The sequence below is a fragment of the Cetorhinus maximus genome, chromosome 23, assembly GCF_964194155.1.
Source record: "Cetorhinus maximus chromosome 23, sCetMax3.hap1.1, whole genome shotgun sequence".
NCBI lineage: Eukaryota > Metazoa > Chordata > Chondrichthyes > Lamniformes > Cetorhinidae > Cetorhinus > Cetorhinus maximus.
The window spans coordinates 7,223,673-7,239,923 of record NC_135901.1 but is presented as its reverse complement, the minus strand read 5'-3'; the positions used below and the strand labels follow the sequence as shown (position 1 = coordinate 7,239,923).

At 45.5% G+C, this 16,251-nt stretch overlaps 1 gene segment (V, D, J or C); it reads right to left on the bottom strand.

The window, feature by feature from the left end:
- Nucleotides 1–843: 843 nt before the first annotated feature.
- Nucleotides 844–14,279, bottom strand: LOC144697758 (Ig heavy chain V region-like). The segment is given in 4 exon segments: nucleotides 844–1,070; nucleotides 12,462–12,513; nucleotides 13,714–14,042; nucleotides 14,173–14,279. Coding segments are annotated over 4 exon segments (654 nt in total).
- Nucleotides 14,280–16,251: the final 1,972 nt, after the last annotated feature.

The window sequence follows — 16,251 nt, the reverse complement described above, 5'->3', positions numbered from 1 at the left end:
GCTGACTCAGGGTAAAGCTAATGTCAAGTCCACCTCACTCATTCTGTGACGTCAATGCAGAGACGTGACGTGATAAAATCCTTAATGGTGAACAATCCGAATGCAGCCCTTACATCGGAATTAAACAATAACTACATGATAGTAAATTAGAAGTTGTTCCGTCTACTAACTGCAATAAATTCCTGATTTGATTAACATCGGAGAGCAGAATGATCTATTGCTTCCTCGGTTTGTATTTCTTACCCTCACACTTGCTGGCGTTTCGACTTTGGGTGATCCCTTGGTGAGTGACCTGACAGGTATAGACCGCATCGCTGAACCATTCCCCAGCGGAGACTTTCAGCCGACTGGTCGCCGAGAAGTTCCCGTTCACTTCAAAGGCGGGAGAGGTGACAATTCCTGAATCCATGGGTTGTCCATTCTTCAGCCACTTCACTGTGATTGGATTTGGTCGGAAATCGACGATTGAACAGACGGCGGTTGCAAATTTGTTGGTTGTGATTTCTTCCCGGGAACTCACGGTGAGGAGAACAGTTGGAGGGAAGATATCAGGAGGACCTTCAAGAAACACAGGTTAAACATTTCTGGGAGAAGAAATTGATAACAGACACAATTAATTCCTATATTTTAATAGGTTCTTTTCCGTTAATAGACAGTAACCCTAGAATTTGCAGGGATCAAATCTATGCAGAGCACTATAAATGTGTTATAACCAAGGCCCTGTACAGGTTAATCACAGCCTTTCTGTTTCTCACAGGTTCCCCAACACTTACATTGCATTTTAATGCTCTTGGCTGAGCCGCTGTATTGAACCTCACACTTGATTTTGCTGCATTCTCCCTCTCACTCGGTGATGGTTAACTGGCTGCTCAGGGTGAAGGTTCCCTTCTGGTTTCTCACTGACGGGTAAGTCTTAAATCCAGTCATCGGCTGCCCATCTTTCTTCCAGGTCAGGCTAGTGATTTCTGGGGAGTAGTCCATCGCCAAACAGCCGTAGGTGACGGAGCCGTCGGTGTTGTGTTGCTGGCAGGAGGAGACCAGGCTGTAGAGAGTGGGCGGAGACGGTGTCGCTGGGAAAGAAAGGCCGATTGAACAAGTTAGACACTGTGATTTGTGAACATTAAGTCACCAAACAACTCAAAATTTGACTATAACTCTAAACATATCCTAATATATTCCAACTAAAACCCACATCCACATTTGATCATTTATTATTTCCATCATTTGGTGACCCTCACCTGTCAGTTCCCTCTTTAGAAACCCACACCTCTTTTCCCGCCTCTATCCCATGACTAAAATAGAACATTTTGATGTCATCTGAATGACAACCTTTCAGTGGACTAAAATGGAAGAGCAGAGGATTTCCCCCATTATTTCGCCACCATTTATTTCTCAATCAACAGCACTTGGTGATAGAGAAATTGTCTCGTCATTCATATCATTGCAGTTTGGAAATTGGATCTGTTCAAATTGGCTGATGCCCCCTCCCCTCTCCACGTCCCCCCAAAACAAAGAATAGCAACGACCCTTCGAAAGTACCTTTGCAATGGTACCTATATAATGACCATAGAACTCTAAACTGAATAGCAGTTACAGTAAGTACAACATTTTCCAATCGTATGTACATATGAACATGCGGATTAGTAGCGGGAGTAGGGCAGTCTGCCTCTCGAGCCTCCTCCACCAATCACTCCGATCATAGCTGATCTGATTGTGGTGTTAACTCCACATTCCTGCCTACTCTCCGCTAACCTTTGACTCCCTTGTCAATGAAGAATCTCTCTACCTCTGCCTGGAAATATTAATGACTCCTCCTCCATCGCTCTCTGGGGAAGAGAGTTCCAAAGTTTCACGACCTTTGAGAGAAAAATAAAATGTCTTCATTTCCGTCTGAAATGAGAGACCTCTTATTTTTAAACCGTGTTCCCTATCGTTAGTTTCTCTCACAAGGGGAAACATCCTTTCAGCATCCACCCTGTCAATTTCCCTCAGGATCTTATATGTTTCAATAAAATCAGCTCTCATTATTTTAAAATCCAATGGACACAGGCCCAGCCTATCCAAACTCTCCTCATGAGATAACCGACAACACCTCTCAGTATCATTTATATGAACATTCTCTGAAGAGCTTCTAATGCTTTTATAACCTTTCTTAAATGAGACCAAATCTGGACACAGTAATTCAGACGGGGTCTCATCAACGCCCTGTTAAACTGTAGCAAAACATTCTTATTTTTATATTCTATTCCCTTTGTAGTAAATGACAAGATTCCCTTTACCTTCCTCATCACTTGCTGTTCCTGTGTTATAACTTTTTGTGATTCATGCACGAAGGGATCCACATTCCTCTGTACCTCAGGGTTCTGCAATCTCTCTCCCTTTCAATAATATGCTGATTTTGTATTCTTCAATCCAAAGTGGACAAGTTTATATTTTTCCACATTATACGGCATCTTCATTTTTTTGCCCACTCACTTAACCTATCTATGTCCCTTTGCTGACCTTTGTCCCCTCTTCACCATTTACGTTCCTATCTATCTTTGTGTTATCAGCAAATTTAGCAAATTCATTCAGTCCTTTCGTTCAGTCATTGATATAAATTGTAAATAGTTGAGGCCGCATCATTGATCCCTATGGCACTTCACCTGTCACATCTTGCCAACCTAAAATAAACAATTTATCCCAACTCTCTGTTTCCTGTTAGCTAACCAAACTTCTACCCATGCTGAACTGTGACAGCCGACACCATTATTTTGTGTAGTAACCTTTGATGTGCCACTTTGTCAAATGCCTTCTGGGAGCGCAAGCACAGCACATCCACAGGTTCTCCTTTATTCATGTTCCTTTTTGCTTCCTCGCAAGGCCTCAAATAAATCAGCAAAACATGATTTCCCTTTCACAAAACCATGATGGATCCACATAATTGCATTTGGATTTTCTGAGTGACCCGTGATAGACTCCATAATAATCGATTCCAGCATTTTTGTTCTGACAGATGTTAAGCTCATTGGCCTGTAGTTTCTTGCTTTCCCTTTCCCTCCTTTAATTAATATAGAAGTCTCATTCTCTATTTTCCAATCTGATGAGACCTTTCCAGAATCTAGGGAATTTTGGAAAATTAAAACCAATGCCTGTGCTATTTTAGCAACCACCTCGTTAAGGCCAAAATATTTGTGCAACTTCTCTGCCCATTTCCTTATTTTCCTTTATTACGGGTTTGTCCCATCCGTGTCCCGTGGCTGGATTGTGGCTCCCGAAGCCCCTCTTTATGGACCCTGGAGCCGTTGTTCAAAATGCTGGTAAAACGGGTAAATGGAGTTGAAGGTATCCGTATCTTCAATTGCTCCTCCAATCACAGGCGTGTCTTCTATCCTGTTACCGGCTGATAGGCTGGCTTGTGGGCCTATCAGCAGTAAAAGTGGGAGACAAACAGGTTGTGATTGGAGGGGCAGCGAACACCCGCTGGAGAAAGGCGCAGGGAGCCGGGGGAAGCGCACGGAGACATTGTCTCCCTTCTATCCCAGGCACTTAGCGCCTTTCCCCGGGAATAGAAAGGATTTCAGGAGGAGGAGAGACAATGAGGGAGAGAGAGGAAGAGATAGGGAGAGTGGGACCCAGGGCGCCTGGGGCCTCGGCTCGCAACTGCTTTCACCCGGTTCTCCCCGGTATAGCCCGACTCTCTGCGCTTCCCCCAACCCCCGCCTCTCTGCCCTTTCTCCCCCAGCTCTCTGCACTTAATCCAAGATTCTCTGCACTTTCGCCCGGCTCTCTGACCTTTCCCCCATTTCTCTGCCCGTTCCATCGCCTCTCTGTCCTTCCCCCCCTCCTCTCTGCCCTTTCGCCACCTCCTCTCTGACCTTTCTCCTCCGCCTCTCTGCCCTTTCTCCTCCGCCTCTCTGCCCTTTCTCCTCCGCCTCTCTGCCCTTTCCCCCTCCCGCCTCGCTGTCCTGTCTCCCCCAGCATTTTGCATTTACTCCACGGCTCACTGCGCTTTCGCCCGGCTCTCTGAATTTTACCCCTGTTCGCTGACCTTTCCGTCACCTCACTACCCTTCACCCTCGCCTGTCTGCCCTGTCACCCTCCCATCTTCCTGCCCTTTCTCCCCCAGCTCTCTGCACTTACTCCAGGGGCTTGTGCACTTTCGCCCAACTCTCTGACCTTTCCCCTGGCTCGCTGAACTTTCCTCCATCTCTCTGCCCTTTCCATCATCTCTCTGCCCTTCCACTGCCCCTCGCTTCTCTGCCCTGAACCTCCCCTGCGCTCTGCCCTTTCCCTCTCCCGCCTCTCTGCCCTTTCCCCCCTCCGCCTCTCTGCCCTTTCCCCCCTCCGCCTCTCTGCCCTTTCCCTCTCCCACCTCTCTGCCCTCCCCCCACCCGCCTCTCTGCCCTTTCCCCCTCCCGCCTCTCTGCCCTTTCCCCCCTCCGCCTCTCTGCCCTTTCCCCCCTCCGCCTCTCTGCCCTTTCCCCCCTCCGCCTCTCTGCCCTTTCCCCCCTCCGCCTCTCTGCCCTTTCCCCCCTCCGCCTCTCTGCCCTTTCCCCCCTCCGCCTCTCTGCCCTTTCCCCCCTCCGCCTCTCTGCCCTTTCCCCCCTCCGCCTCTCTGCCCTTTCCCCCCTCCGCCTCTCTGCCCTTTCCCCCCTCCGCCTCTCTGCCCTTTCTCCCCCTGCTCTCTGAACTTACTCCAAGGCCCGCTGCACTTTCTCCTGACTCTGTGACCTTTCCCCCGGCTCGCTGATATTTCCCCTATCACTCTGCCCTTCCCCCCCCCCTCACTTCTCTACCCTGAACCTCCCCGCTGCTCTGTCCTTTCCCCCTCCCGCCTCTCTGCCCTTTCCCCCTCCCGCCTCTCTGCCCTTTCCCTCTCCCGCCTCTCTGCCCTTTCCCCCTCCCGCCTCTCTGCCCTTTCCCTCTCCCGCCTCTCTGCCCTATCCCTCTCCCGCCTCTCTGCCCTATCCCTCTCCCGCCTCTCTGCCCTTTCCCTCTCCCGCCTCTCTGCCCTTTCCCTCTCCCGCCTCTCTGCCCTTTCCCTCTCCCGCCTCTCTGCCCTTTCCCTCTCCCGCCTCTCTGCCCTTTCCCTCTCCCGCCTCTCTGCCCTTTCCCTCTCCCGCCTCTCTGCCCTTTCCCTCTCCCGCCTCTCTGCCCTTTCCCTCTCCCGCCTCTCTGCCCTTTCCCTCTCCCGCCTCTCTGCCCTTTCCCCCTCCCGCCTCTCTGCCCTTTCCCCCTCCCGCCTCTCTGCCCTTTCCCCCTCCGCCTCGCTGCCCTTTCCCCCTCCGCCTCGCTGCCCTTTCCCCCTCCGCCTCGCTGCCCTTTCCCCCTCCGACTCGCTGCCCTTTCCCCCTCCGCCTCGCTGCCCTTTCCCCCTCCGCCTCGCTGCCCTTTCCCCCTCCGCCTCTCTGCCCTTTCCCCCTCCGCCTCTCTGCCCTTTCCCCCCTCTGTCTCTCTGCCCTTTCCCCCCTCTGTCTCTCTGCCCTTGTCCTCTGCCCCCTCTCTGCCCTTGCCCCCTCACCGCTCTCTGCCCTTGCCCCCTTCTCCCCCTCTGCCCTTGCCCCCTCCCCCTCTCTGCCCTTTCCCCCGCCGCCTCTCTGCCCTTGTCCCCTGCCGCCTCTCTGCCCTTGCCCCCTTCTCCCTCTCTGCCCTTGCCCCCTTCTCCCTCTCTGCCCTTGCCCCCTTCTCCCTCTCTGCCCTTGCCCCCTTCTCCCTCTCTGCCCTTGACCCCTCCCCCCTCTCTGCCCTTGACCCCTCCCCCCTCTGCCCTTGACCCCTCCCCCCTCTCTGCCCTTGCCCCCTTCTCCCTCTCTGCCCTTTCCCCCTCCCACCTCTCTGCCCCTTCTCCCTCTGTCCTTTACCCCTCCCGCCTCTCTGCCCTTTCCCCCTCCCTCCTCTCTGCCCTTCGCCCCTCCCGTCTCCCTGCCCTTTCCCCCTCCCGCCTCTCTGCCCTTTCCCCCTCCCTCCTCTCTACCCTTTCTCCCCCAGCTGTCTGCACTTACTCCACGGGTCTATGCCCGTTCCCCGACTCACTGACCTTTGCCTCATCTCTATGTACCTTCTGCTGGATCGCTGCCCTTTTCCCTGACTCTCTTCCCTTCCCCCCGCCTCCCTGCCCTTTCCCCCAGGCTCTCTACGCTTTAGCCCCGCTTCTCTGCCATTTCCACCGACGCTCGTCACACCCTTGGGCCATGCTCCACTTTCCGGATCTGCTAGGCCTCAGGCCTCGCTTCCAGGTCTCTCTTCCCCGTTGTTCCCGCCCTCCCACACACCGATTTATGATAAGTGATCGTGTGAGTGAGCGTGTGCATGATTGACAAAGTGAGGGTGGCTGAGTGACAGACTGAGGGTGGGTGGCTGGGTGAGTGAGGTTGCGTGGGTGAGTGAAGGAATGAGTGAGGGTGAGTGGTGAGTGAGCGTGGGTGGGTGTCTGAATGTGGGTGGGTGAGGGTGGATGAGTGAATGAGCGTAGGTGATTGAATGAGGGTAGGTGAGTGAGGGTTGGTGGTTATGTGAGGGTGGGGATGTGAATGAGGGTGAGTGGGTGTGTGAGGGTGGGTGGATGAGTTATTGAGTGTGAGTGAATGTAGGTGAGTGAGGATGGGTGGGTGAGTGAGTTTGAGTGAGGATAAGTGAGGGTGGATCAGTAAGGGTGGATGAATGAGTGTCAATGAGGCTGGGTGTGTAAGGGTGAGTGAGGGTGTGTGAGTGAGTGCGGGTGAATGAGCAATTGATGGTGAGTGAATGAGGATGAATGAAGGTGGGTGAGTGAGCGAGGGTGAGCGAGTGTGGGTGAGTGAGTGAGGGTGGGTGAGTGACGGTGAGTGAGTGATTGATGGTGAGTGAGTGTGAGTGATTGTGGGTAGTGAGGGTGCCCAGGTGCTGCAGGCTCATCAAGGCGATGTTCCTCCAGATGATTTTCTGCTCTGGCTCAGCTTTCCGTTGCCTGTTGTCCACAGCCGAGCTGGGGGTTCCTCCATTCGGCTCCACCACCTCCACCTCTTCCTCTTCCTCTCCATAGATCCTGTCCCGATTCTCCATATTGATCAGCTTTCAGTAACACCGGCTGTGTAAAGTCAGGCAGCAGTGTAGATCGCTGGCCAGCTGCTTTAATGCCGATGTCTTTCTTTAAGAAACCCGTGTCAGTGCGTGAATAGGCAGACTGAGGGGGCTGGAGGGGAAGGTTACAGCAAAACCAGGATTGGCCGTGCAGGCATCTTGCACCAAGTGTGCACCAGTATTGGGGATCCTGGCGGCCGTGGTCTCCGTCACATCCCTCCCTTTTCTTGTTTCTTTGTGTCTGGTTCCACACTTGGAAATTCTCCACATATATAGTGATGTCACCTGTGTAATTTCATTTTCCACAAAAATACATTAGAAATGTAACAATGAACATGCAGCTTACCGGATTTTTATTCTGCAATGAATCTTTTCAGCCCACATCTGTGTGTGAGAATGTGTGTATGTGTGCGTGAGAGAGAGTGTGCATGCAAGTGTGTGTGTATTTATATAGAAACATAGAAACTAGGAGCAGGAGCAGGCCATTCGGCCCTTCGAGCCTGCTCCACCATTCATTATGATCATGACTGACCATCCAAATCAATAGCCTACTCCCGCTTTCTCCCCAAACCCTGTGATCCCTTTCGCCCCAAGTTCTATATCTAACTCATTCTTGAAAACATACAATGTTTTGGTCTCAACTACTTTCTGTGGTAACGAATTCCACAGACTCACCACTCTCTGGGTGAAGAAATTTCTCCTCATCTCAGTCCTAAATGGTCTACCCCATATCCTCAGACTGTGACCCCTGTTTCTGGAATTCTCCCCACCATCGGGAACATCCTTCCTTCATCTACCCTGTCTAGTCCTGTAAGTATTTTATAGGTTTGTGAGAGAGAGAGAAAAAAAGTGTGTGAGAGAGAGAGTGTGAGGGAGAGAGAGAGAGAGAGAGAGAGAGAGCGTGGTGTGTGCGCATGTGTGTGCATGTGTGTGAGAGAGGGAGAGAGAGAGTGTGTGTGAGAAAGAGGGAGAGTGTGTGTATGTATGTGTGTGTCATAGGGAGTATACGTGTGAGAATGTTTGCGATAGAGAACGTGTGTGTGTGAGAGAGAGAGGGAGTTTGTGTGTACAGGTGTGAGTGATAGGAAGTAAAAGTGTGTGTGAGAGAGTGAGAGAGAATGAGAGAGAGTGCATGTGTGAGTGAAACAGAGTGTGTATGTTTGAGAGGGAATGTGTTTGTGTTTCTGTGTGTGCATGAGAGAGAGAATGAGGATGTGTTTGTGAGTGAGTGTGTGATGTGTCTGTATGTGTGTGTGAGAGAGAATGGAGAGTGTGTGCATGGGTGAGAGTGTGTGGGAGAGAGGGTGCATGTATGTGAGAGAGAGAGTGGGTATGTGCATGTGTGTGTGTGTGAGAGAGAGAGAATGTGTGTGTGAGAGTGCATGTGTGAGAAAGAGTGAGTGCATGTGTGTGTGAGAGAGTTAGTGTGCATGTGTGTAAGACTGTGTGTAGGTGCGAATGTATGTGTATGAGAGAATGTGAGTGCCTGTGTGAGAGTGTGAGTGAAAGAGAGGAAATGCGTGAGAGACAGAGTGTGTGCGTGTTAAAGAGAGTTTGTGTGTGAAAGAAAGAAAGTGTGTGTGAGAGAGAGAGAAAGAGAGAGAGTGTGTCTGTCAGAAAGAGTGCATGTGAGAGAGAGTGCACGTGTGTGAAAGAAAGCGTGTTTGACAGAGTGAGTGAGGGTGTGTGGTAAAGAGACTGAGTGTGTCGAGGGAGATCAGCCATGATCTGACTGAATGGAGGGCAGGATCGAAGGGCCGAATGTTCTCCTCATGCTTTCATTTCAGTCATTCATTCCTCCCCCTGCAGGCGGCAATCCAATGACTCAGTTTTTGGTAGAGCGATGCCGGCACCTTTTCCCCAAATGCCCCATGACTGTCAATGGGTCAAAATCCTGGAACTCCCGACCTAACTGAACTGTGAGTGAACCTGCAGCTATTCAAGGAGGCGGCATTTCAACACTTCCTCAAGGGGTGATTAGGGATGGGCAACAAATGCTGGCCTTGCCAGCGACCCCAACATCCTATGATAGGATTAATAATAAGATACAGGTTAATTTCTTCCTCCGCACTGTCCAACTAAATAGGTCAAGGACTGCTACAGCACGGATTAAAATAGGATAAAACCCTCTCTGCATTGCCTAACAGAACACTCCCAAGACAGAAACATCACTGGCTTAAAATAGACCAAATCTCCTTCGACAGTCTGTCTGCCGTTTCTGAATTGTCCTTTCTGACTGTCACAATGGGTTGGGTATCTCATTTCTGAGGCGCCTGGTCAAAAATTCAAACTTTCACATTTCTCACAAATACAAGTTTTTTGAAGAAATAAATCAAATTGCACTTTACAATTTATAGGAGAGCGAACCAGAATGTTTACAACCAGCCAGGAAGATTCCTGGTCCCAGCACAGTGACCACGCACACAGAAACAGAACAGACACAAATGGTGCAACAATCGAGTTCCCCGCAGATAGATCTGTTCAATCTGTCCATTTCATTCAAGCTGTTTGATTCTAATTGATCAATGGCCAATTTGCTACAATTATTCTATAACTTCTTTGAAATTAATCTGATTTTCATTTCAAAACTCCCTTTGAAGTCCATCTAATTCTCTGTCTGTCTCAAATCTCCAAACAATGTAAGATTTAAGTTACCCTGAAAATGAGCACAGCAAATATTACAGATTCAGGATAATTTGGTGTCCGTAACAGACTCAGTGGCAGGGTAAGAATTAAACAAATCAGGAAACATCCACATTAAAAACCGATTACCCACTGATTTGATTTGATTTTAGATATAAGTAGAACCAATAAAATCATCGAGGCTTATCGAGCTGAGCACAGCTGAGTAAGAAAAGTATTATTTTCTAACTTCATTTCGGATACAATTAAAGATTCTCCCCGCCCTTTGAGATGTTGCATTCACTATAATGTCCAGTATACTATTCAATTGTTGGAATTCATTTATGTTGAATTAATTAACATTCATATTATATTGTAAGTTAATTATCTTGTTATCGTCAATTCATTCTCTTGTTTGCTGATTTCTACTTTATAATAAAATGGTTTTCAAAAATGGAAAATTTGTTTCTCCCTGGTACTTTGTGAAATATTTGGGGTTTATTTAAATCAACCTGACACTGAAACAATGTTTAAACAATAAACTTCAAATTACTAGATGGAAACATTCAGACATGTATATCAATTTTACTTAAATCTAATCACTATTTACAATTTTACTTTTTTATTTTTACTTCTCCTGCTCTGTTTTAACGTAGAAAATTGTAAACTATGCGTGTTTCTGAACGCATTGAGAAAACATAAATTCCATCTGTTCTCATCGAGTAATTCACACAATGAATTTATGAGTGGAATATTTTAAATATTTTCAAATCTGGCCGGGGTCACATCGCATTAACTGTCGATGGGCTGTAACAGCATTTGTTTGCTAAAGCGGTTCTCTTGAGTTTATAAACTCTCTGAGCTCGAAACTATATGTTAAAAAAAAGTTCCTGGCAGTTGTTTTTATCAATAAAAATGCTTCCTAGATTTACTAACTCTGGCATTTTAAAAATATATTAATCCCGCGATTCACACAATCCCTATGATTTAATTATTAAATATACTGTTCGTTGAAAGAAGATCCAAATTGATCAGTACAAAACTTGATGAGAACAATTCATTCAGATCATCTACGATACTGAAGTATAATCAGCAAATTGATTCGAGATTTTGTTCTTCAATTTAATATTTACTAAGAATTAAGCATAACGCACGGATATAATCTGCTCTTCTATAATTCTATCCTGTGTACAGCACAGCTATGGGAGAAGGGGTGTTGTTATTAAAAAGTTTAAAACTAATATTAACGTTTGCAAATACATTAATCTGTTCGAATTTCAAGCTTTTACTTGTCAATCTCTATTCATATGCAGTCTGCACCTTCCTACAGTTCAAAAAATTGTAAGAGCAACTCCTTTACTGCCAGCCACTTCCACCTCTCAGAAAACTATTTAAGATTAGATTCGTGACAATTATCTCGCTATCCAAATCCCAATGACATTGAAGGAATAATATGGTTACGGCTGTACAGAAAGAATGTAAGTACCGGATACACATATTACCAAACTGCAATGTCAAAATCCTCTTTCAGTAAATGCAAGCGTAATCAGGGATATAATAAATAAATCAAACTCTCTTGTGAAACTGAACACGGCTGCAGAATCAATATATTCTTATTGGAATAGTTTCATGTATAATGATTCCAGCCCAAAAACTTTCCCGATCATGTTAATTGTTTGCAGTGCACTGCAGAATTGTGAAAGGCGACTAATGAGCAATTATGTTAATATGAAAACTGTTCAGTCAATATGGATAAATATTACCTCATTACAATTGTTTGAATTATATTAAATTTACTCTATAATTTGCAAACTTGTTAATCATGTAGTTTTTGATTGCAGTACCGAATTATGTTCTGAATGGGCGTCAAAATCCATCGTTTAGTTTAATCTGCAATTATCATTTAAAATAAAAAACAAAATGTTCTAACACATCTTTAAATGCTTCTTTCCATTTCTGAAGCCTGTCTGTTTTCTGCCGACAGTCGCGCTTCAAGCAGTTACAAACGCGGAGACTGTTTCCATTCAATCACAAAACGTGTAACCGCTCAATATCACCGAGTTTAAACAATGCAGAAACAATGCAGAACCGCCAAAACGTTTCACAAATTCTACTTATTCAAAGTCACCCAGACACACAATCCCCTCAGCAGAAAAACACCAAAATCACACCACTGAGGGGCTGAAACCCGTTTCATGGAGAAGCAACTCAATTCCACAAACGCTTCCAACAGAATCCAATGTCACATTGCAAGAAAATCTCAATATCGAATCCAGACAATCCGCTCGTCACCAAATGAACGAACAATTAAATTAAAAAGAAATATGGAATAATGTCAACAGCATTGTGAGTAGGCGGAACAAGTTCAATAAATTAATATTGAAACTTAAGCATATTTTGCTGATATTGGGTTAGATTTCAAATGTATTTAAACCCTTGTGCAACAGATGGTAAAACCAGCAGCCATTAGATGTCACCGAGATTAAACATTGCAGAAACGTCAAACTGTTTAACAGACGTTGGGTCTTTCAAGTAGTCCGGCCACACAGTATCCTCAGCAGATAAACACCAAATCACAACAATCAGGGACTGAATCCCTCAGCAGCACTTTTTGTCGAGAAACAGCCGAATCGTAAAAACACTTTTTTTTAGCAGAATCACATGAAACATTATTATAAATTCTCAACACAGAACCCACCAAACCCACATTTCAGTGAACGAATAAATTATTAAAATAGACAAAAATATAAAACAAAGACACAAATAAAACAATTGCCAAATAAGTGCATGGTTCTTACCTGCAGTCACCGTCACCATGGTCCCTTGTCCCCAGTAGTCCATAGCGTCACAGTGTTACACTCCCTGGGCTGTGCCATACAATAACTGTCCCTGCACTAAAAAGACAGAAATCCAACATTACTTTAAATATTCATCAGTCAGAGGCAAATTGAGGTCACGATAAATCTTCACGAAATTTTATTTGCGTTTGTGGACATCTTTAACAATTCATCAATGGCCCTCACGTTTTATAATTCACAGGGTAACACATGAACATGTTACTGAAATCACCAACTGATGAATGGATAATTACCACAGTTTTTCAATCTTAAACCATGTTTTTTGGGCAGTGCTGGACAAAAATAATACTTCACTGTAAATATAGTTGGATTGTAAAAGCGAACACTGACCTAGGCAGACTCCATAAATGCTAAGGGGTTTTTGCATTGACAGTAACTGCTGTGCCATCCCAGTTATCACAATGAGACACACCATGTCAAATACTGCGGCAGACTGTTCACTGTAAATACAGAGATTTAATTTCACTGCGCTCTCAAAAACCTGATTTCGACTCGCTTAAGAACGAATCAGTGATATATTTTAGCTTGTACTGCTCATTATATTTATAAATGTGATTGCAATACTTTTAAGACCTCTGTGCAGATTTAGCGTGTCCGTCAACACGAACAAAGCGCAAGACTCATACATTTTTGCAAACCTTTACCCATTATTTTATTTAACTCTCATTTTATTTGACGTTCCTGCTGTGTTAGTGATCATCAATTTAAACAAACTCCTTCTCTGAGGTTTTTGTATGAGAATGTCGCTGTGCACAGCACTGTGACCCACTGTAGTATCACAGTGAAATACACCCGCACAAAAACTGCACCCACTCTCTGTTCAGTGCTGCCTCTCAATATTCACTTCAAATAGACGTTTACTTCTGATCTGGTTTAGAATTCATGCAGCAATTTACAAAACTCAATGAACAGAGATCCTCCTCCAAGTGTCAGACATATTAAAATGAACATTATATCCAGGTCTGTGATTGCGGAAACTGTTAACAGTAAATATAAACACAGCCAAAAGCTCAGCCCATTATATCAATTGGTTTGTTAGGTTTTCCTGTTAAATTTGCTGTTTTACTTTTGTCAGAAGCGGCTTGTTGCCTGGTCCTGATCATTACAGTTAATATTACATTTGAAACAAGTACTGACCGTCAGGTTATGGTGGAAGTTATTGAGTTTCTCTCGGATCTGCTCTTGTTCGGGTCCAGCCCTGGTTCCTCTCGCTGTGGTATCTTGCACAGTAATAGATGGCGGTGTCTTCAATCTTCAGGTTCGTCATGTCCAAGGAAAAGATGCTTCTTGAAGTGTCTTTGGACGCAGTAAATCGATCTTTAATTGCTGGGGCATAGCTGTTGCTGGATGAAGTATAGTAGTAAACCAGCCACTCCAGCCCCTGCCCGGGAACCTGTCGGACCCAGTACATCCTGTAGCTGCCAAGATCGAAGCCGCTGGTTTTACAGGTCAGTCTCAGGGAGCCTCCGGGGCGCCCGGTCCCTGTCTCAGGCTGAGTCAACACAATATCCGACTGGACACCTGTAAAAATATATCAAAAACACCGAGGATTAATTCTGGTGAAACAATTCCTGACTCTATAACATTCCAGAGAGAGAGATTAACACTGAGACAGTAACAGTGAGAGACTTGGACAATAAAAACTACTCACGGGATAAGAAAGTCAGCAACAAACTGAGAGAAATCGCCGACCTCATCTTTCTGGTCGCTTGGGGAAAACTGTTCTGTCCAGAACTCAGTGAACAAACCAACTCCCGGACTGTTGGATTCCGGCCCCAGTGAGCGGCATTTAAATACCCGGCAGAAGGGGGCGGGTTTCCAGGCGCCGCCTGTTGATTCCCTGGTGGAGGCGGCGACTCGATCCACGCCCCACCTTCCACATCCCCAACAGAATGGGCTCAGATATTTACAATATTGTTAAAAGTGGACATTTTACCTGTATCGGGATATTTGGCTGAATGGATTCATTGTAATGTCTTCATTGGCTCTAATGGTGAAATTGCAGTTAAGGATCAGTCCATAAATATAACTAATTCAATTGTAAATTAAGTCAATTGATTTCTACACTAATTACAAGGGGTTGAATCTAAAACGATTTAATCACATTAATAGGGAATAAAGGGACTGTTAGCCTGTGTTGCAGCAACTCCGGGTCTCTATCTCATTACAGCAATAAAATATCATCAATCATAGGAATCATTATTGATTTATGTAACTAAATGCGGGGGATGAACAAAGTGATTCTATTTACAGTGTTGGTGGCTATCGCTGTACAATTTGGGTCCGGAGATAAGAAGAATCTCCTCACATTATACAATGTCTTTCCTTGCATTTCTCGATTAGCCCCTGACCCGAAGACAGCCCTGTGAAAATTAGCGGTAAAGGAAGCCCGCCTGCCTGATGATTAAACAGTGAGTTGACCGAGAAACGTAAAATTTACACCAACTTTTGACAGAGAAATTAATGAATCTGAACGAACACGGAGATCAGCAAAATTATCCTTCAGCGTCCAAATCATTGCAGCTGATTTGATTGGCCACCGGCTGTCTATCATTCACGGATATTGGGAACACAGGATATCAGGACTTTGTGGCATATTACACAATATCAAAAGAATAAATGCTTTATCTTCCACTGAAGCAGGTCATGAACTGGTCATTTCTCCACTCATTGGCAGCTATGAGAGGGACTGTTAAATAATCGAAATCAGCGCAAATTATACTGTACAGTACACGGTCCTAATCAGGTATAAGAAATCCCTCAGGTCAATTGAAGCGCACAACTCTAAGAATATTCAAGGAATCCCTGCGGGTTTAAGGCAATTCAACAATTTTCTTTTAATTTAATTTCTTTTTAATTTTTGCCATTGCACTCATCTCATTGGACTGGGAGATTGGGACCATCAGCATCGCTCTCTCGCACTTCATGAAGCTCTTAATAAACCGGCTTCAATAATTGGAATGCCTTTTAGTTGGAAATACTATAAATTAAGTAGCATATGGTCAATTTAATATTTTCTGATCTGCTTAATCTCATAGTGTACACGGCATTCAGTAAAATATTTCCTTAGATGAAATACCCTTTATAATGTGTCTTTCGTGTGTGAAACATTTATTGTTTGAATGGCTAAATCCCATTTTGTTCATTCTTATCCAAGCTAATCCGCTCCACACAGCACTTGGCAGCAAGCCAGCCGGCTGCAGTCAGGGAGGCTCGAATTTCCGATGTTGTTTACAAGAAGCATCTGGGGCTTTGTGCAGTTTATCAAAGGTCTGTTTCCTCTGTTCTAACCGCTTGGCCGCATGCCAACTTCAAACCCTTAACATTGTCAACAAGACCTATTTTTAAACAAATCTACCCAGCAACAACACTGGAGTCAATTTTATTTTTTAAGTTGTGAACCTATGTGAACTGTTCCAATCTCTCAGGAAAGAAAAGTTATCCAGCTTCTCTGACACCCTGTTAGCATCAATGGCTCATTGGAGGATCTCTCCAACACATCATAATATTCTGATGGATGGATGGATAGAAAGAAATACAGACAGACTATTAGAGATGACTCAGAGAGGGGTTGCATTTTGTAATGGATAAATATGTATGTGTGATTTTTCCCCTTTACTCTTTCACGGGATGTGGGAGTCACTGGCAAGACCAGCATTTGTTCTAATTGCCCTTGAACTGAGTGCCTTGCTAGGTCATTTCAGAGTGCAGTTAGAGTCCACCAAAATGC